This window comes from Phaseolus vulgaris, unplaced genomic scaffold (assembly GCF_000499845.2).
Source record: "Phaseolus vulgaris cultivar G19833 unplaced genomic scaffold, P. vulgaris v2.0 scaffold_41, whole genome shotgun sequence".
NCBI classification, from domain to species: Eukaryota; Viridiplantae; Streptophyta; class Magnoliopsida; order Fabales; family Fabaceae; genus Phaseolus; species Phaseolus vulgaris.
Window position 1 is genome coordinate 578 of NW_027174105.1, and position 21,766 is coordinate 22,343.

A 21,766-nucleotide genomic window follows, 5' to 3' on the forward strand; every position below is an offset into this window, starting at 1 on the left:
TTTTTTTAAGGATTGGATTATTCTTTAAATAACTATATTTATTCAATTCATTTTTTATATATATACACATATATATATATATATTAATAATTATCAACTTAAAATTGTTATTGGAATTGCTTTTGTTCTTTTTAAGCAACAGTTGCTCAATTTGTTTTTTTTTTTATCAATGACTTTATATCGCCAACACCTTAGGAAAGTAAAAGTAAACGCGTAGTTAAGATAGATTCATGGAAATTTATACGGCATCTAGTTTAATGAAGTCACAACTCTCTTTTTTCTCATCTTTATCTTAACATTCATAAAAGAAATTATGGGAAGAATTATCTGTTTCCAAATCCTATATATATTAGGTGGAAATAGAGCTACACGCATATTAATAAAGTATATTTGTTTATGAAAAGTAATGAACGTGTAACAATAAAGCTTAGATGGGGAACATTCATTTTCTTAAACAAAGACTTGGTGTTTAAACTTGTGGTTCACGTAAATTAGCTCTTATTTATTTGTCAACTACTCCCAGAAAAGAACAAAACAACAAGGTGGCCAGCTTTTGTAGCATTATTATTATTTAAATAAAAAAAATCATTTTTTACAACAAATTTCCACTGATTTTTTACAATCAAAAGAAAAGGAAGAGAGATAGGGATAAAACATTATTAAAGGAGTAGTTCAGTCTTTTCTTTAGTGGCTTAGGATAAAAGCTTCCATCAGAAAACACTAAAGGGTTAATAATGGTTTTTTCTAAAAGATACATTGGAAAAGCTGGTTGAATTATTAGGGAAAAACGCTTCAGCATGTGGCTGTGCGAGTAAAACACAACACCTTTACAACTTTAAAGTTGTAAATGATGCAAGCCTAACGACCTATATAAACATATTATTACCTTTTCTGTTAAATGTTTGGTCTTAGCTCAGCATTTTCAAACATAGTTCTCCCCTTTCTCATTCTTCATCACCTTGCCCCTCACAGTTCCACAAACAAAGTCTAGGTTGTAAAGCACTGGTAGCATTGCTACAGAAGACAAGAAAACCAGCACAGGGCCAAAGATCCAAAGAAGAAGAGGAAGTGCTGAGTAGAAGAGCCTGTTTCCAACAGTGCTCAAAATAGTTCCCTTCTCCAAAAGATCACTCAAATATTGGGGTGTCACCAAGGACATGACATCTTGTGGTGTGCAAATGAGGATGCTCAATTGATTGAAAAACCTAATCGACAGCGTGTGACAGAAAAATGAGAATAAGAATATGGTTAGGAGTGTCACATACTTGAGTGCCACCATGAATTCACTGTGGGCTCCATATACAGCGTCATTCAGAGGCTTCTTCACACTGTAAGTGCTGCTTATGACAGCTGCCAAACCAGCAGAGAGGAGAATGGATGTAGTGGCCATGAGAGTTGATCCCATAATCATATTACGAAGAGTTTGAACTGCTAAGATGTTCTTCTTTTCAATGTCCTGACATCAACAAAACTTGCTTTTCACAAACTATTCCAAGTCTAATTTGAAAGTAATTAATTATTATCAAAATCTAATAATTCTAGCCTATAACAGTGGAAAAAAAAACATATCTAGTCTTAATACATTATTTCTAATTAAACAGTTGTATGATTGAAATTTAATTACATTCACCACAACCTCTATATACCCTTCCATTTTCAGGTTTAGGTCATGTTCATGTGTGTGATGTGAAGAGAACCAAACATAAAGACTAGAGATGCCTTTATGCTTTTAGTTCTTGAATTTTGAGGTAATTTTGATTTTACTCTTCCAAATAGATTCTTTTAAATATTTTTATCTTTAAATACTAAATTCGAAAATACAAAATTAATTTTTTTAGATTTTTTATGTATCATTTAAAGTTTAAAATTTAAATTGTTTTTAACTACTCAATTTTAGTGTATTTATGTTTATTACAAGTATGATAATGTTTGTGCGAAACACATGGTTTAATTAATTAGTGAGAGTGGAAAGAAATATATAATGTAATGAAAGCAGAAACTGATATTCCTTGGAATCAATTAATTGATGAAGAACTAACTCTTGAAAAAGGGTGATCCACTGACCACAAAAACAAAAGGAGTTGTCCTTAACCTACTTTATTTAAATGAAGTTACTAAGGCACTTTTATGTGAAAGTGATTGGCCATATTTTGCAGAAGGCACCCCAGCCACTGTCATAAAAAATTGGAAATCCCAGGGCAGCCAATTGTATGCAGATTCTCTGGAATATTCATATTTGTATGTTTGTCTTTTCAAGATTCTAAACTGATAAACATCATGCCAAAGATATAGGGCCCTGGAATCCATTCACTAAAGCCATATCTTTGAACCTGGTCTTCCTTCATTATTAATTATTGGGTAATTAACTATCTTCTTTCTCCATCAACTTTTATCTTAAATTGGATTTTGTTTATCGTTAAAATTTTAGACTCATTCAATCTTTGCATTTCTAAAAGTTATGTAAAACATCGTTGGAAGACACCGTTAATGATTTTACTATGTAGTAAAGAGAATTTCAAATTAATGATATGTATGATCTTTGTTTATTTAATTTTTTCTATCTTCGTAAAGTTGTGAAAATAAAAACATATTTAACTTTATTTTTTATTATATAATTATATTTAACTTTATTAAACTATGAATTGTTTATTTAATATTATTAATATTAATATTATTATTATTATTTATTTTTAATATTAATATTAATATTATGAATATTATTAATATTATTAATACTGCTATTAATATTATATAATATCATTAATATTGCTATTAATATCATCAATATTATTATTAATAAAAATAACATTAATTATATTATTATTAACAAAAATAATAATAGTAATAGTAATAGTAATAACAATATTATTTTTATTAAATAAATAATTCATAATGTATTAAAGTTAAATATAATTAATTAAAAAACAAAGTTAAATACGTTTTTAGTTCTAAACTTTTAATAAAGATAATGCTAAAAATTCAAAGTCAAAATTTTTGTTAATCGATCAAAATCTCGGTTTCTTATATGAGAAAATCGTTACAATCATCAGTTTAAATTTTTTTTTATCTAATTTCACATCAACATTCAAGGATTAAAAACATTCTTAACCCTTATCTATTTTTTTTTACCTTACCCTTTCACTCTGCGTCATTTTAAGCATGCGCTAAATATTCATAGAGATAAGAATAAAAAATATTCATAAAGTATCTTCCCCCAAACCTCAACTGGAGGGCTTACTATAGCCTCTTGGCCTAACTCATCTAAAACTTCAACTTTTCAATTAAAAGTAAAATGTATTCTTAGAAGTGACTAAAAAAATCATGAAATGAAAATTAATTTTAAAAAAAAAGTTGTTATAGTGATTAAATTAGAGATTATTTTATAAATCTAAAAAAAATTGGTTTCTAAATTAGTTGGTTATTGTTAAATAGTTTTTAAATTTGTATCTAATTAGTCATCAATGTTTTAACTATCAAAAATATTTTTAGTTTTAAAATGATCTCTAATCTAATCATTATATCAACTAATTATTTTGTTTCTAAAATCGGTTTCTATTTCATAATGATTTTATTGTAGTAAGTTATTCAAAATTAGAGAATCAAATAAGGATGAGAAAGGTATTTTGGGCATTTCAATTTTCCCAATAAAATCATTTTTTATTCTTATAGCACTAACTTTTTTTGGTTTCACTATTTTTTGTTATATTTGTCTTTTTTATGAACTTGGGAACTTGAGCGAGGGACGAAATTTACCATTTACGAAAATACAAGTATCAAAATCATTACTTTCAAAACATAAAAACAAAAATCTTTTCTTTTATCAGAAACTGAGGGACTTAAACATGGTTTACACGTTAAATAGTTTTCTTTATTTAAACACAAACCAAAATAAACAAATATTGGAGTGTGACGTAGTTATAAAACAAAATAGAAAAAAATTAAAATAAATATTCCAAGAAGTATTTAAACAAAAATGGTGAACACTTCATCCTTTAATAATGAATTAAAATGGACAGGAGAGTATATTGCAAATTCAAATAAAATAATGACATGACAACTTCTACAGTGTAAATAAGAAGGACAATAACAAGTTGGATGATGTCTGGTTAAAAAGGGTTTACAAATCAGGTTTGAATGTTAATATATATAAGATCTAATAAAAGATGAAAGATCTTGGTGCCCTAATTGGCAAACTGAAAAACTCTTGACCAAGGAATAAAAAGAGAGAGCAGTTTAAACCAGAAAGTGGCTATAAAGGTATATACTGTAAATGATATGAAGATGAAACTGAAAAAGTGGATAGAAAGATGAAATTAATAATAACTTTTGGCAATGTTTTGATGGAGAAGAGAATACCTTCAACATGGCAGGGACCCAGGAGCGTCTTCCATGAGTATTGATTCCGATAATGGTGGAAGAAGGCTGTGTACGAACCTTATGCCACAACCAAACATGGTAACCAATGGTGACCAGAAATCCCAATGGTACCATCACGACATCCAAATAATATTTCTTCCATTCCATCTCAATTTCTTCTCTACGATATATCTGTCAACAAATTTGAAGGGGTTTGTGTTGTGTCTCAGCTTCACTCACTGCTGCTTCTCTTTTCAATCACCCTTTGCAGATTCTTTCTACCACCATCGTACAAGTTTCGTCAGTTTTGGACTAAGAAGTTGCATTTATAAGAGAAAATCACGTAAGTGGGATGCAATTTTTTGTGAGACAGGTACCGTGTAGCAGAAACAGAATATTTTTATTTCGTATACTGCATAAGATATCCAAGATAGGGGAAATTACAGTACATAGACGTGTTTATTGCTAATTATAAATGTTTTCACCATAATTATTTGAGTGTGGAAAATAATAGAATAAAGCATAGAGAAGTATTAATTTGTGGGAAGTGGAAGAATGAAATGGCAAAAGATGCTGAGAACTGCACTTTTTGTAATGCCCGTGGTTACTTAGTGGTAGTAGCGCTATTAATGGAGCTTAAGTTATTGCCATTTTTTTATGAAAATAAATAATTACGCACACCAACACCAACTTATATGTTGGTTAATAAAAGTTATTGCTTTTTTGGTTGTAGAATCAGGAATACAGATTAAAATTGTACACCAACACTAACTTATATTTGATTAATTGAGGGGTTTTAATATTATGACGACCTTTTTCCCTGTGTTTTCCATTAATGAAGTTTCATGCTATTTGTTCTCCAATCCCTTCATATGAACAATTGCAGATTTTGTTGTTTAGCATATTTTACCATTACCACCCTTTACCTGACCCTTTTTGGCATTTTGAAGTTTCATGCCGGTTTCATCATGTATATTTAAATTAATTTCGCGTTCATTCTTAATTTTCTTTCAAGATGTTGCGATTTTGATAGAAAAATATTTAAGAGTTAAATGTTTTTTATGTAGTATCACTTATAACACGAAATTAATTTTTGTTTTTAGTATCTATGTGGAGTATGAAATGATTGAGAAAAATAAAATAATATATATATATATATATATATATTTTCGTATTATTAACATATTGAATGAGAAATAAAAATCAATTTCACGAAGTAATTAATTTAATGTAAGACTTTCAATTTATTTTGAATTTCTAAAAAATAAAATTATTATTAAAAATATAATATATTAGCAGGAAAATGTCAGTATTATTAGAATTGCTTTTTATTAATGTAGTTCTTATCCAAATGTTAACTTATTAATATAAAAGTTATGAATATATATCGTAGTAGCTTAAATACGAATTGTAGATGCATGCACAGTACATAATTACATTAATTAAAGATATAATCCCATTATAATATATAAATGAATATAAAATTTATATTATAAATTAAATTAAACTTAAAATTTAGTTTCCAATAAATACATCACTATCAAAAAGAAATTATCAATCATATGCAATGTGCTAAAAAAATATTAAAGGAAAAAAAAAATTAATACATCAATTATCAGGGTAACAAGCCAGAATTTATTATAGAAATCGAATAAACTCAAATTCAAATAAGCCAAACTTAAGCTTAATATAATCAGGTAAGGAATATAACTACTTAAAAATGTCCTTTTTTCTAAATAAAGATTAGTTAATCTATCCTCACATTGATTATCTTTTAAAAATATCATAAACATTAAAATTCTTAACAGAACATTTCACCTGCACTCCTTTCAGTTCTTGTAATTTTGCAAGGATAAAGAATATATTAATAGTGAGGTTGGATTTGGACATAATTAGGCATAGGCCAAGTGAATCAGATCACCATTAGTTTATATTAATTTCCATTAATAAGAACTTCCCATAAGGCACGTTTCTTGGTGGGGAATGATGCAAATCAATATGATATATATTACATATATGGTAAAAAAAATCAAATAAAAACAATGCATTGCACTTTCCTAAAAATAGCCAAGGTAATATATGTCAGAATGTGCTTTTTAAATTTTATATATATGACAAAATTATCCTTTTTCTATCTCGTGATGTGGTACAATGTTCTAATATTTGTTTCAATAATTTGAGAGACAAAGCTTAAACGGAATATATAATTAAATAGTAATGTGGCTCAGAATAAATTCAAAATATTTTTAAGGTGTTATTAAGTGAATCGATAAAAATATAATTGAAAATCAATCTGTACTGTCCCGTATCCGGGCGTTGATAAAGTCAAGGTCAAAGTCAACGTCTGGGGATTCAAAGTCAACATAAGGCGTCGCCTAGGTGAAGAGACGCCAAGTGCCAGCGTCGCCAAGAGGAAGCGTCGCCTAGGTGAAGGCGTCGCCCAACCAGGGCGTCGCCAAGATCAAATATCACTAAGGCAAGGCAATCACAGTGTGGTTCCCCGATACCCATGGGTAGGAAAGACCATGGAGGGAGCGACGCCGTGGGAAGGCCTCAGGTCCTGATAATCCGGGGTAGTGATAAAGAGAAGAGAAAGGTGGCTTCAAGGCCATAATGATAGCACCAGTGTAGGGCAGCCTGACTCGTGAAGTACCCCTGCCGCCCCAGAGACGCCTTTGGGACAGATACGACTCAAGAGGAGGGTCACGCCCAGGGTAGCCAGGTGCAGGGTACGAGAGGAAGGCAGATACGCTCTCAAAGTGAGTGACTAGATGATTGGGGGCATGAGTTGGCACCCAAAAAGTCACCCCTTGCGCAGTAGCACTCCCAAGCAGGAGGACTCACACGAAGAAACGCCCCCAGATGGGGTCATGGCGCTGTGAGGCCCTCCACGTGTACAGCAGCCAGGTCAGAATAGAAACGCCATTTAGCCAGGTACCAGGTAATTAAAGTCATTTAATACAATTTCCGTTTCGAGCGTTTAAGGTACTATAAAGGCTCCCAAGCGTTTTTAACGTCTTAAATGCGCTACGTTTTATAATTAAATGCGCTACGTTTTATGATTAAAGACGCTTTAAGGCGCTTTAAATGCTAGGGTAGTTTAAATAGTGCCGGGAATGTTGGGAACGGGGTTCGAACTTTTGGCAAATTTCCCAGAGGCGCCAATTCATTTTAAAGGCGCCAATTCATTTTATTTTAAATTTATACAACAAATAAATAAATTTAATGTATAAAATACTGTATATTATTTATAAAAAAAAATTCTTTAATTTATACAAAACAATTAAATTCAATTTATACAACAAAAATAATTCATTTCATTTATACAACAAAAAGTTATTTTAAAATATATAACAAATAATAATCTATATTGTTTAATTTATATATGACAATATATAAATAAAATAAATTTAAAATAAATAATCTTTAAAATAATAAAATATTTTATATAACATTTAAATAATTTAAATACATCTTTTCTTTTACTCAATTAATTTTAAATCAAACACTTAATTAATTTAATAAATTTAATTTAACTAACTTATATTAAAAATTGATAAATTAAATAATTTATTATAATATTAAAGAAATAATTTTAAAATAAATACAATAAAAAATTAAATATTAAAATATTTGTTATACATTAAATAAATTTAAATAAATAATTTTAAAATTCTAAAATATAAACATGTGTGAGTCGTGATGGACGCATATGCGTGGATGATAGCCGACGCGAGCCGACGCAGACTGGACTGTTTAAAAAAAAATTAAATCCATAAGTACGTCCGTTTTGCGTCGAATGTCATTGTTGCGTGGGTATTTCGCCATTTTGACCGACGATAGTAGCGTCCGTAAATGGCCCACGTAAAAATTTGAAAGCTAATTGCTTGTTTTCTTGTAGTGATTATTTTTGTTGGCACTGATTAGGTTATCTTTTTTTAATTGCTGCTAAGATTATTTTTTTAAAAGTTTTTAATTAATATAAAGTGAAAAATTATCCTAAGTCACATTATAAAAAATAATTTTAATTATTATTGTATTACTAGATGCCCAATTACTGAGTAGTTGGTAAGACATAATTATATTTACAATAATTATAAACTAAAATCTGATTACTTATTAAGAGCATAATTAGGCACGTATTGGGTCTGGATGGCCTACCTTAATTCTTCTGCAGGGAAAGGCACATTAAAAACTATAAATAAGGGATAGTTTAAGATAAAAGGTAATGAAAGTTTGAACCCTGAAACCAGTAAACTGATAACCACATTTAACTTGAACGTCAGAGTGTTTTTGTAGATATCCTCAGTATCGAAAGAGAAAAGAGGAGAAATAGAAAATATGAGACCCAAAGGCCAAAAGCTTGAAAAAACCTAATAGAAAATATTCTATCGGAAAAAAATAACATTTATAGCCTCAATAAAAAAAAATCCCCCTAAGTATTAACTAAAAAAATGGTTAGATGTCTAATTAATGTTAACCGATAAATAAATCTAGTATAAATTAACAAAAAATAATTTTAAAAACATCAATAAAAAAAATAACTTACATCAATGTTGACTAAAACATTATTTTAGTGACGTTGTTAAGGTCAAATCAAATGTTTTAAAACATTATAGAAAAACTTAACTCTATGAAAGAATATAAAGAGAAAAGGCATAAATTAAAAAAATATATAATTTTTTTAAAATATTTACTCTTTAGATAATATTGAATACGGTTCATCATATCCCAGAAGAAAAAAAAAACATTAGGATGCAATATAGGAGTTTTTTTTTTAAACGTAAAAATTAAATTGAGTAACTTGAAAATATATATATATATATATATATATGATCAAGTTACTAACAAGAATGAAATAGAAAACATAAAATGTTAGTAGTTAAAACAACCAGAGATACTAAAAAGAGGATAGTTTGACAAATCATTGTCTACTAATCTGCTTAAACCCATACAAAGACAGTTAAAAGACAAACTTGATTTGGTTGGCTTATTTTGAGTTCAGGAGGTGGAACCATATAGACTTCTTCCTAGGATATTTATGTAAAAATGCATTGTATACATTTCATTGATGTAGATACTAATGTTATGTAGCTACTAAAGCTAAAAGAAGTCTAGAAATTGTTAATTTTACAATTGGTGAAAAAGTATTTATATAGTTTATACCTTGAACTTGAGTATAACTTTTTGCAACTAGACGAGTTTTATACATTTTGATAGTCGATCATATTTGTACTTAATCTTATTCACCCAGTTGCATCCAATAGGAATCTTGTCATGAGGTAAGGTTGTTAACGTCTAGATATTATTAGCTCGAAGTGCTTCAATTTCTCTTTGCATTGCACTAGTCCATCTAGGATGTTTACATGTCTCCTTGTAATTTCGAGGTTCAATATGCATAGTCATAGTGAAATCAAATTTTTTATTGGATAAAGAGTCATAAGATAAAACTAATGAAATAGAATACCTGATTTTACTTTTAGACTTTACATAATTGTTGATACTATGATAACTATTTTCTAGAAATTGAGGAATATTTTTTACTCTATTAGATCGTCTAATGCTATCAGAATCTATCCTTTGCAAAGTTTCTTCACTGGACAACCTATCTTCCGCCTATTGAACTTCAATGTTGTTATTGCTTTCAATGGTTTCACCTTTAAGTTGAACGCATTTAACTTTCTAGCAAAAAATCAAAACTATGTTGAGTATATACTCTTTAACTTTCTATAGATTCTGATCCGGTCGGTCATCGGTAGTCGGTGACGTCAGCAACAGATAGCCACGTGGACCGTTCTTAGTGGGACACGTGGGCCAGGGAAACAGATGTGTCTTTGAGAGGGTCACCCAGGAGGTGATCGGTGATCAGGAGGGTGATCGGTGGTCCGAGAGGATGCGCGATCAGCGCCTAGATAAGCGCCATGAGACAGGAGGCGTGGCGCTATGAGGCACCGATCGGTCGTCTGGGTGAGTGATGACCATCGGGCCTTCGTGTTACGCGCGGTTAAGCTGGGACTGAGGGGTGATTCCCAGTGAGAGCGTTGTATACGAGCCTTGTGTGGCAGAGTATCAGAGAAAGGAGAAGTTAAGTGTTTAGTAGTATCGCGCACGAGAGTGGCCTAAGGGAGCTAGTAAGCCAGTCGGTGATTGGTGTTCTCTTAACCCATAACGTGCATGGTGCAAAGCAGAGGTGATCGTTCACACAGTAGGTGATGCCTAGTACGTGCGCTTAGCCAAGCCACACATGGTATTCGCGCTGAGGTTGCACGAGACACCTAGTAAAGAAACGCTCTAAGTTACTTCACACACGAATAACTTAGGTGCGCAACAGAGTATATAAAGGCATTCCGCGCTCATGCAGAGGGAGGTAAGATTCATTCTTGCAAGTTACTAGTTTACACAGAGAGAGAGAGAATCACATAGTGCACACGAGTCTCGCTGAGATTCTTAGTTCTTAGTTCTTTGGTGGTTTTGCAAAACTGACTTGAGCGTCAGAGTGCAATCGGCCGCTAGAGGCGCCGTTTGTTGTGTTTTGCAGGTTTGTTGGAGTTCTTGTGGAGTGCTTGGAGCGTTCTTGCGAAAGACAGAGTTTGACGTGGCAAATCCTTCGACGTTCGAATCCCCTGCGAGATCATTTGGCGCCCACCGTGTGGCACGTGTGAATTTGTGATCCCATCCACACTTTGCTGTCAATTTTTGTTTGTTCTTGAGATTCTTTGCTGAGAAAATGAGGAAGACAAGGCAAACCTCACCTGCGCCATCAGCTGAAGAAGGAGCTGTGACAATGGCGCAAGTCTTGGAAATGATGCGAGCGCTGCAAGACAATGTGGCAGCGTCAAGAATGGAACAAGAAAGGATGCAAGCGGATTTTGCTGCATCACAGAGCAGAAATGAGGAGTTGGACAGAGTAAATGAAGAGTTGCGCAAGGCGCTGCAGGCGCAGAAGGAACACGCAGCGGAGGAAAGAGTGGTGCCGCCGCCGTCTCCCCCAGGACTTTCCCCATGCCTTTCTCATCTGAGATTATGAGTGCAGTGGTGCCAACAGGCTTGGTGGGGGTGAAAGCCTCGTTTACAGGGGTGGAGGACCCAGAGACGCATCTGACAGTGTTTCACACCCAGATGATGCTCTCTGGGGGCTCAGATGCAGTGTATTGCAAGCTGTTCATGAGCACCCTGAGCGGGATTGCTCTGGAGTGGTTCGTGAGCCTACCAGATGGCCACATCACTTCGTTTCAGTAGTTCTCCAAGTTGTTCATGGAGCAGTATATCGTGAACAGGGCACCCCCAGTGGTGTTGTATGATTTGTTTGACGTGAGACAAAACCAAGGTGAGTCCCTCAGGGATTACCTTAGTCGTTTTGGAGCACAGGTAGTGAGGCTGCCCAGCAAAGATGAAGATATGCTGGTGCACGCGTTCAAGAAAGGGGTTCTGCCGGGCCCTTTCAGTGAATCTTTGATCAGAAATCACCCCAGCACCTTCGCAGAGATTAGGCGTCGTGCTGTGGCGCACATCGTGACAGAAATAGAGGTTTCTAAGAAGAGGGGAAGCGTGGCCCCGACCAAGTCGCGCAGAGGACCGAGCAGGTCTCAGCAGCTGATGAGGGTGCATGAGGCCAAAGAAAGAAAGAAGGCTCAGGGGAAGCCTCGCCCTTACGAGCCTAGGAAGGACCAGGGCAGGGGGCGCGCGAGGGAGAGCAACGCGCCCCCCAGGTTTGACTTTGTGGTGGAATTGGCGGAGCTGATCGCCATTCCAGCCATAGCGGCAAGGTTGCGAGCACCAGAGAAGACTGACAAGGTGCTCGGAAGGAAGAAGAACGTGTGGTGTGAGTTTCACCAGGCTTATGGCCACTCACTCCACACTTGTTTGCATTGGGACACCAACTCGCGGAATTGGTAAAAAATGGCTTTCTGAGCGATTACTTGCGGGAGACGCAAGATGATCGGGCGTCGGGGCCACCAGCAGAAGATCCGCAGCACGAGGTACCTGTGCACGGGGAGGTGCACACGATCGCGGGGGGCTTCTCCGGAGGAGGATGTACAACCTCTCAGAGGAAGAGGTACGCTCGGTCGGTGATGACTGTCGACTCGGTGGAAGATCATTCCCCCGATGCTGACATTACGTTTACAAAGGCGGATCTCCGGGACGTTGTGCCCCACGACAACGATCCTATAGTCATCTCCCTCGTCACGGCAGGGAGAAAGGTGCACAGGGTCCTCGTGGACCAGGGAAGCTCAGCGGACGTAATGTTCTGGCCGACGTTCAACAAGCTACAGCTGTCCCTTGATCATCTGAGGCCATACCCGGGGTGCTTGTATGGCTTCGCAGGGGACCAGGTGGAGGTACGAGGCTACATAGAGCTAAGGACCACGTTCACGGATGGGACCGTGGCCCGCACTGAAAAAATTAAGTACCTAGTGGTCAACGCCCCATCCGCCTACAACATATTGTTGGGAAGGCCGACACTCAACAGGTTGGGAGCTATACCGTCGACGAGGCACATGAAGTTCAGGTTGCCGTCGATGGAGGGGGCGGTAATCACCATCAAGTCGGACTAGAAGGAAGCTAGGCGCTGCTACGAGAACAACCTCAAGCAGCAGAGAAGTGTGTGCCATGTTACCTCGACACCGCCGCCGGGCGTGGACGAGAAGCGATCGGAGGTCGCAGTGCTGGGAAGAGATCGGCGACCCCCAGAACGTGGAATGCCACACACTTGAAGTTGTATTTTAGTTGAAAATGTAAAGTAGTTGCGCTTTCGCGCTAGTATAAACAGTTTAAACAGTTCAGGGGGCACTCTTTTTCCCAGAAGAGGGTTTTAATGAGGCCACCCAATAAAAAAAGAAGTTATCAGTATAAGAGTTTGCAAAGTTTTAAAGTTAAAATCCTCCTCGCCCCAGGTGCAAGTGCAGGTAATCGGTTAGGCCTTCCTCGCCCCAGGCGCGAGCATGGCAACTGGTTTAAAGTCCTCCTCACCCCAGGTGTGAGTGCAGGCAGCTAAGGTTCAAAAAGCCAGGGGTGCTAGTAAGCCCAAGAAGGGAAAGGAAGGATTTCGAGAAACGCCTTTACCCAAGTGGCATAGCATCAATATTGGCACAGTAGAACTCTTAGTCAAAACCCTTCTCACCCCAGGAGTGAGAAGGTGGAAGCACGACCCGATGTGTTAAGGGTCGATGACCTTGAGGCAGGCAAGAGGGGTTATCGAGAAACACTCTTCCCCCCAAAACAGGGCATCATCCTTGACCGATCAGTGTGGGAGTCCTCTACGCACTTAGCGTTGGAGCGACAAGCGATATAGGGAGATATAAGGTAGAAGCAGAGGCGCGACGACTGGTGAGTGGGTGGCCGTGGCATTCTGATCGGTTATCGGTGGTTAGAGCGTTGTTTAAGAAGTTTCAGACAAGTTCTTACGCGATAGGCCTGAGCAAGCAAGGCCACGCCAGATCAGTTATCAAGTGTTACTAGTTGTGATCGAAGTCAGAAGTAAGAGAAGAAAAACACAATAAAGATTTGTGCCAAGTTCGAGCAGGTTAGCAGTTAGACATGCATGGCAAGAGATAAAAACTAAGAGATACACAGCAGAAGAAACAGTAAGAAGAAAGTGGCATTCATATATACAACAAAAGTTTTTACATTCCAAGTTATGTACAAAGAGATAAAATCAAAACAACAATGATCAAGGGCGAACGATCTGGCCATCCACCACCTCGAAGTCCATGGCAAATTGAGAATAGTCAGCCTCCGGAAAGACGCACTTAACATGCTCAAGGGCCAAGTCGAAACCCTCAGCAAAGGTGTCAGCAGCTTCTTCCCAAAGCTTGGTCTTCTCAGCCTCGAGCTCAGCCTTATCGGTCTCGAGCACGACTTTCTCAGTGATCAGGGTGGCGATGGTGGACTCGGCTTCCTTAAGCTTGGTCCCTTGATCATTGGCGCGCCTCTCGTTCGCCGCGAGAGCCTCTACCAGAGTTGCGATCTGTTGGCGCAAGAAGGCGTTCTCAGCTTCAAGTTGGATGGCCCTACCCGTGGTCTCCATCAGATCGGCATCAAGAGCGGCGATGGCGTCCCCCATCAACATCTCCGTCTTGATGGTTTCTTGGACTTGCAGGGCGCACCCTCTCCTGGCTTCCTCCACCATACCCTTCAGCATGTCGTTAGTGCTCTGCAGGGCCTCATAGTCGCTTTGAAGCGACTCCTTTTGGTTGAGCAGTTCGCTCATCTTACCCTCCAGCTTCTCAAGGCGGCGATGCTGGGTGGAGAACTCAAGAGAGAGTACCATTTGGCGAGCCAGATGGAGGTCCACCTCGCTCCCGCTCCACCTGACTAGCTCGCGGTTTTGGAGCAGTTGTCTAGTCAGGTGGATGACCCTGGTGAGCCCTTTAGTGCTGGAGCCCGATGCTCGAAGGGAACTCTCACCACCACCCTCAGTTGTGGTAGCGGAGTCCTGAGGGCATGGTGAGGTTGGGGGGTGGGAGGTTCCCTCCGAACGAGCAGCCCCGCTCCCAGCTGTTTGAGGTGGTAAGGTAAGGGGTGGCCTGGCTGGGGGCAGGGAGGAAAGGGGGGCTGGAGAAGGAGAGCGTACGGGAGAAGCATGTGCTTGAGGGATCAGAGTAGCATCTCCCTCAGCGCCCTCGGTTCCCCTTTTTCTCCGTTGAACTAAAGGAGACCCCGAGCTCTCCTCTTCGATTGATATAACGGTGGTGGGAGCTTTCACCAACCGTTTTCTTTTCTTCTCACCCCTGGTCTCGGGGCCTTCAGCTGGCGCGACCGAGATAGGGGAGGCTGAGATGGGCTCGGAGGTGGCCTCAGTTCTAGTGGACGACCCGACAGCTCGTCGGCTCTTGGCAAGCGCGATCAGCTTCTGTCGTCGTTCCTTGTTGGAAGTCATATCTGCACCAGTTGAACATAGCAAAGGGTTAGTACAAGTAAACAAGGTGCAAAAAGAGTAAAAACAACGTAGGCAGTTAAGCGCGAGGATGCATGCTCAGAGAAATAACAAGGTAAAGGAGAGAAGAGAATGCAAACCAATATATTTCTTGAGCATCTCTGCGTCGAACTCATGCTTGATGAGGGTGGAGGACCCGAACTTAGCGCCCAAGCTCGAGAGCAGGCCGCACAGCTCGCGCTCGTAGGGTGCCATGGCCTCCAAGCCTCTGGGTTTTTTGAACCCTACTTTGGGAACCCAGTAGAGTGGGAAGCCCTCAGGTAAAGACGGGCTGTGCTCGTTGGAGGTGATCATGTAAAACCTACCCTTCCAGTCCTTGAAGGATTGCTGGTATAGGCCCAAGATCACCCTCCCAGACACGCCATTCAGACTCACCCACGACCGATCGCCTGGGTTCTTGGCCTCGAAGAAGTGGAGGAAGACGTCGGTCGAAGGGGGGGTGTCCAAAGTGGTTGCAAAGGATTTCGAACGCTCGGATGAAGGCCCAAGCGTTCGGATGGAGTTGACAGGGAGCCACGTTCAGCTCAGTGAGGAGATCCTTCTCGAAGAAGGTGAAGGGAAGTCAGAGGCGCAACCTCTTGAAGATGGCTGAGTAGATGAAGGTGAAGGGCACCCCATTGGTGGCCCTATCATCCACGCATATCGGCATGCCTCGAGGGGGATGCACACGCCCAAGTGTGAGTCGTCCTCCATGTCAAGGGCGCACGTGGGCTCGTCGGTGTCGCTACTCAACAGGTTGGTGAGATGGTCGTCGGGGAGTTGGCTAGATGTCTCGGCGAGCAAGTGGAGGGGAGCCCACTGGTACACCCGCGCGTAGTCGTGTTGAGAAAGCGTCGCTCGGGGGTGCGCACTCGCCGAAGGGGGCGCACTCGTCGAAGGGGGCGCACTCGTCGAAGGCGATGGCGGTGCACTTGCGGAAGGCTGTGCACCAGACGATGAAGCAAGACGTGCGGTGGTTTTGGTGCGAGCCATTGTTCAGTAGCTACAATGGAGAAAGAAAGAAGAAATGAGGGATCAATGAAAAACAAGAGGAAGGCGAAGGGAGTAGAGAAACGAAAGCGAAGAATAAGAAGAAGTGAAAACGCAGAAAAACCAGAAGAAACCCTGGTACAGTGCAGGGAAAGAAAAACAACCCACAACGTATGCACAGTGCAATTATTGGATGATGCAATCGGTAGAAGGTATTCGAATATGCCATAGATAAAGAAAAAGGGTACCTTTTGTTGATCGCAAACGGTTTCTGGAAGCTTGAGGATTGGGGAAGACGAATCGCAGAGAGGAAGTTCGAGAGATTCAGAGAAGAAGTGTTGGAGAAGGTGATGGAACAGTGAAGGCGCGTAAGTTTTGAATAAGGGAAACACAAACGACGTTTCATGCTAGCCGTCGATGCATACACGTGTCGCAAGATTAAGGAAGGAAGGTGCAACGTCACTTAAAACGCAGCACGTGATGTGGCATGTGATGTGGCACGTGACGTGGCATCACTTGCCACGTGGCCACTGAGGACGATCACTTAGTCTCTTCGCTGAAAACAAGTATACAGCTCGAGACTGGGGGGCTTGTGATCCGGTCGGTCATCGGTAGTCGGTGACGTTAGCAACAGATAGCCACGTGGGCCGTTCTTAGTGGGACACGTGGGCCAGGGAAGTAGATGTGTCTTTGAGAGGGTCACCCAGGGGGTGATCGGTGATCAGGGGGTGATCGGTGGTCCGAGAGGATGCGCGATCAGTGCCTAGATAAGCGCCATGAGACAGGAGGCGTGGCGCTATGAGGCACCGATCGGTCGTCTGGGGTGAGTGATGACCATCGGGCCTTCGTGTTACGCGCGGTTAAGCTGGGACTGAGGGGTGATTCCCAACGAGAGCGTTGTATACGAGCCTTGTGTGGCAGAGTATCAGAGAAAGGAGAAGTTAAGTGTTTAGTAGTATTGCGCACGAGAGTGGCCTAAGGGAGCTAGTAAGCCAGTCGGTGATTGGTGTTCTCTTAACCCATAACGTGCATGGTGCAAAGCAGAGGTGATCGTTCACACAGTAGGTGATGCCTAGTACGTGCGCTTAGCCAAGCCACACCTGGTATTTGCGCTGAGGTTGCACGAGACACCTAGTAAAGAAACGCACTAAGTTACTTCACACACGAATAACTTAGGTGCGCAACAGAGTATATAAAGGCATTATGCGCCCATGCAGAGGGAGGTAAGATTCATTCTTGCAAGTTACTAGTTTACACAGAGAGAGAGAATCACATAGTGCACACGAGTCTCGCTGAGATTCTTAGTTCTTAGTTCTTTGGTGGTTTTGCAAGGCTGACTTGAGCGTCGGAGTGCAATCGGCCGCTAGAGACGCCGTTTGTTGTGTTTTGCAGGTTTGCTTGGAGTTCTTGTGGAGTGCTTGGAGCGTTCTTGCGGAAGACAGAGTTTGACGTGGCAAATCCTTCGACGTTCGAATCCCCTGCGAGATCAGATTCCCATTAGACATTATTGCATTATTTATGTGGAAAAAAACATTCTCATAGAAAATAACATTTCTACTGAATAAAAATTCCATACTGCTGATATTAAAAAAAAAAAATCCTTTTATTATACCCAATAAAAATACATTTTATGGCACGAGAATCAAGTTTAGTTATATTATTTTAAAGGGTAAAGGCATAGAAAAGGGATCGAAAAACCCTAAGATTTAAATATGTAGGGGGTCATTATATAATTGCTCACACGGAGATTTACCATCCAGAGAACAAGAAGACAGACGATTAATGAGATGTATAGCATGTCCAGCAGCATATGACCAACACATCCTAGACAACCCATATTGGAATAAAAGGTTGCGAGTAATATTTAATATATGCTAATGTTTTCTCTCCACAACAAAATTTTGTCGTGGAGTTTCAAGACATCCTGATGAAGGATATCAAATTTATCATATAAATCATTATATTCAAATTCCTTTCCAATATAAGATCTTATAGTTTTAATACTTTGTTTAAAATTATTTTTGACATATAAAACAAATTTATATATCAGAGGTATGCTTTCATCCTTATATTGAATAAAATAGATCCAAGTATGTTTACTAAAATCGTCTACTATGGTAAGAAAATATTTGTGACCATGAACAAAAACAATAGAAATATAGGTTTAACTTATGTATATAGGTTTAATTTTATTAAGAGAAATGAAATGAGATTTAACACAAGTGACATGATCAATGACTCTTGTATCAAGAATCCAAGAATTATTCGTGTGATGATGGATAGACTCACTATTATGACTTTGTATCTGATTCACATTGTGATTGCTCGTGTCTTGTAGAAGACTCAAAATCTTTTGTACTTGTTCGGGAGTAAAAGGATTACCACATTGTTTAAGACCATCGTCTATCTCAGTATCTTCCTTGTTCTTTTGTATATAAAGATTGCATACTTGTTCATTCTTTCTATCATTTCCATTAACATATAAGAATCTTGTTTCTTGTACCAAATGGGGTAGCCATGTTTGACGTAGCATTCATCAATAGTGTGATTAGACTTATTACAAAAAAGAACATTATTTACCTTACGTAGAAAATCGTCCTCTTCCTCTTCCATAACTTTTCCAACCACCTCCTCTTCCTTGAGGTTTCAAGTTGTGTTATTTCTCATTTTCCTATTTTTTTTCTAACACATTGATAACCGATTTAACTTTATGAAGCATACTCATATTACCATTCAATTTCTTATCTGGCCGAATTAATTTCTTATAGTAAATCAGAAATCCTAAAATGACCCTCCTTTGAAAATCTTTCCACATAATCTTGCCAACGTCGATTTGGATTACACTCTCAAATTATTTGTGGTGAAAGAGTCCGTGTAATCCAACACAACACCATCATGTTGCATATTTCCCAGACTTCATATTTGGGATCATTATGTTTAGGAATCTTTATGCTACCGTCGAAAAACTTCAATTTTTTTAGAAACCAAAGTGTGTCTCATGTTATAGCTCGATGAATGGTAATTGGCTTCGCTTAAGGTAGGTGACACAAGCATCATACCCATATTTTAACCATGATGCAGATAATATGGGCTGGAAGAATTTATCGTGTTTTGCTTATCAATCGTTGAAGACTTTATACCTTTTGCGGAAAAAGAAGATACAAGAAACACCAAGAAGGAAAAAAGCGAAAACAAAGAATGATTTAACCTTCTCTAATACCATATTGAATATTGAATACAATTCTATCATATTTCAGAAAAAAAAAATCAGATATGGAAAGATAAAACTTGAATCCTTGAATTAGAAAAACAGGATAACCAGAGGAGCTTTTGTTTTTAAATATAAAATTTAACTTGACCATATATACACATAGTAGATCAAGTTACTAACAAGACTTAAACAAAAAAAAACATAAAACGTTAGCAATTAGAATAACCAAAGATATTAGACCAAAGCATCATAGAATCTCTGTAACGCATCAGACACACATATAAGACTAACGACATACTAGGACTATTTTATCTAGAATATTAATCGTCTGGAGATCCAAATAGTTGTGTCAACAGATAAAGTTTAAAATTACATAATTCTATGTAATCAAATTACTTTAATAAGTATTCAAAATTTTAATTTCTTTTAAAATTTATTCATTAAACAACATATTTTAACATAAAATATTTCAAATTAGCTATAAAAAATTATCTTTTAAAAATAAGTTTTACTTAAACTTTTGTGTAATAAAGTCACAAATAATTTGAAAGTGCTACCTTGTCTTATGAAATATTAGGTTAACCTTTATATACACAAACTGTACATGATTATTACAATATACAGTAAAGGTGAGAGTGTAATTAGTATAAGAAGAGAATCACCATAATTAAAGTTGAGTTCAACACACGATATTATGTTTATGTATTTATATATGTGTCTGTTTTTTTTTTTTAATATGTATAATTGAAAAACTAAAAAAATATATAGTATCTAGCTATTTATCCGTCGCCATGAATACAACAATTACATTCCTATAACCAAGAATTTGAGGAGAGGATAAATGTAGAAAGAACAACCCCTTACCTCAATTTTAAAGATATACTTGACAACTATTTTGTTAGTAAATGTGTTGAATAAGTAATATAAGGTAAAACTATTGTAAATAATAGAAAATTGATCAACATTCTATAAAAAAGAATGTTATGAAGTTATATATTGTCCTTTTGTCTTGATGAGGGATGGATGTAAAAGATTTTTAGCCAACATTACTCCAAGGATGTCCATATAGATGTAAGGTTCCTCTAACAAAGAAAATGTGTCATTAAGAATCACTATTTGAAAATCATTGGATATAAACTCATTTTATAGACAAAAAATAATTAGTTACTATATTGACTAAATTATATACCAATTTATAGAATAAAAATTACTTTAGATATCAATAATTTTTTTAATCTCTAAAATAATATTTAATTTAATCAATATAATAACTAATTAATTTTTAATTTTTAAAATTATTTTTTATTTAATGAATTTTTTGTGAATCAACAACTTCTAAACCAAGTATTTCAAGACACAATATCCTTGATTTTCATCAAGTGCTCTCTTATAAAGATAATATCATCGATCAAACTAGTAATACTAAAAAAGATGAACAAATGGGAAATGAATTGAGACAATCGTGAGTTACCATGCAGAATATAAGTAGAAAAGAAAGCTTATTATTAGGAAATAAAATTGTTCCTACCAAAAATGAATTCAGGGACTGCAACTCGGCGAGGACTGCGTGTTCCTTAAGAAACAAATGTAAAAAATGAAGCTTTGATGCCTCTAAATCTGTGAAAAAAGCTTAATGTTTGTGCTGCTGTGTTTGGGTTAAGTTCTAGGTTGTTTAGAATTTTTAAAGTTCATTCTTAAATCAATGCACAACTAAATCAATCTGTTTTGGAAAAGAAAAATGTTTTTCTAAGTCAAGTGAAAAACAACCGGTTGATTTCACGGTTTAGTCGGTTGTTTTACACTCAACTTTATTGGAAGGTTTTTCAAACTGTTTTTTTGGTTGACTAACTGTTAAAACCAATTCAACTGGTTAAAACGACATTTCAACCGGTTGATTTTTGAATTTCTTAACAGCTTTTCAAAAACCTGTTAAATCTGTTTTCAGTTGATTTGAAACTGTTTTGGCTCGTGTTTAACTACCTAAAACGGCTAGATTGAAGAGCTATAAAACTGGTACCCTCCATATTTGAAAAATACAGAAAGTGAGATTAAATTTTTTTTTAGGGAGATTTGATTCAAGCTTTGCTAAGATTGCCTAAGGCTGTGCAAATGGTTCAAGAAGTGAATTAGGACCTCTGTGATTTCCTGTACTCTAGGTGTAATTTGTTCCTTAGATTCCTATAATTGTTTTTCATTTTGTATTCGTGTAAAACTTTGAATCTGTAAGGTCAGAGGTTGTTCTGACTGTGATTGTGTGAAAAGGCAGAGAGGTGTGTGTTCTTGTGGGATCAAAA

At 37.3% G+C, this 21,766-nt stretch overlaps 2 protein-coding genes across 2 annotated transcripts; one reads left to right on the top strand and one right to left on the bottom strand.

Annotated features, from left to right (window-relative positions):
• Window positions 1–543: 543 nt before the first annotated feature.
• LOC137817385 (uncharacterized) lies at window positions 544–4,958 on the bottom strand. Its single transcript, XM_068620678.1, has 2 exons — window positions 4,357–4,958; window positions 544–1,456 (listed from the first exon to the last, which is right to left on the bottom strand). The coding sequence occupies exons 1-2, from the start codon at window positions 4,522–4,524 to the stop codon at window positions 923–925; spliced, it is 702 nt and encodes a 233-aa protein (XP_068476779.1). The 5' UTR covers window positions 4,525–4,958; the 3' UTR covers window positions 544–922.
• A 6,421-nt stretch (window positions 4,959–11,379) lies between these two features.
• Window positions 11,380–12,252, top strand: LOC137817387 (uncharacterized). Its single transcript, XM_068620679.1, has 2 exons — window positions 11,380–11,552; window positions 11,634–12,252. The coding sequence occupies exons 1-2, from the start codon at window positions 11,380–11,382 to the stop codon at window positions 12,250–12,252; spliced, it is 792 nt and encodes a 263-aa protein (XP_068476780.1).
• Window positions 12,253–21,766: the final 9,514 nt, after the last annotated feature.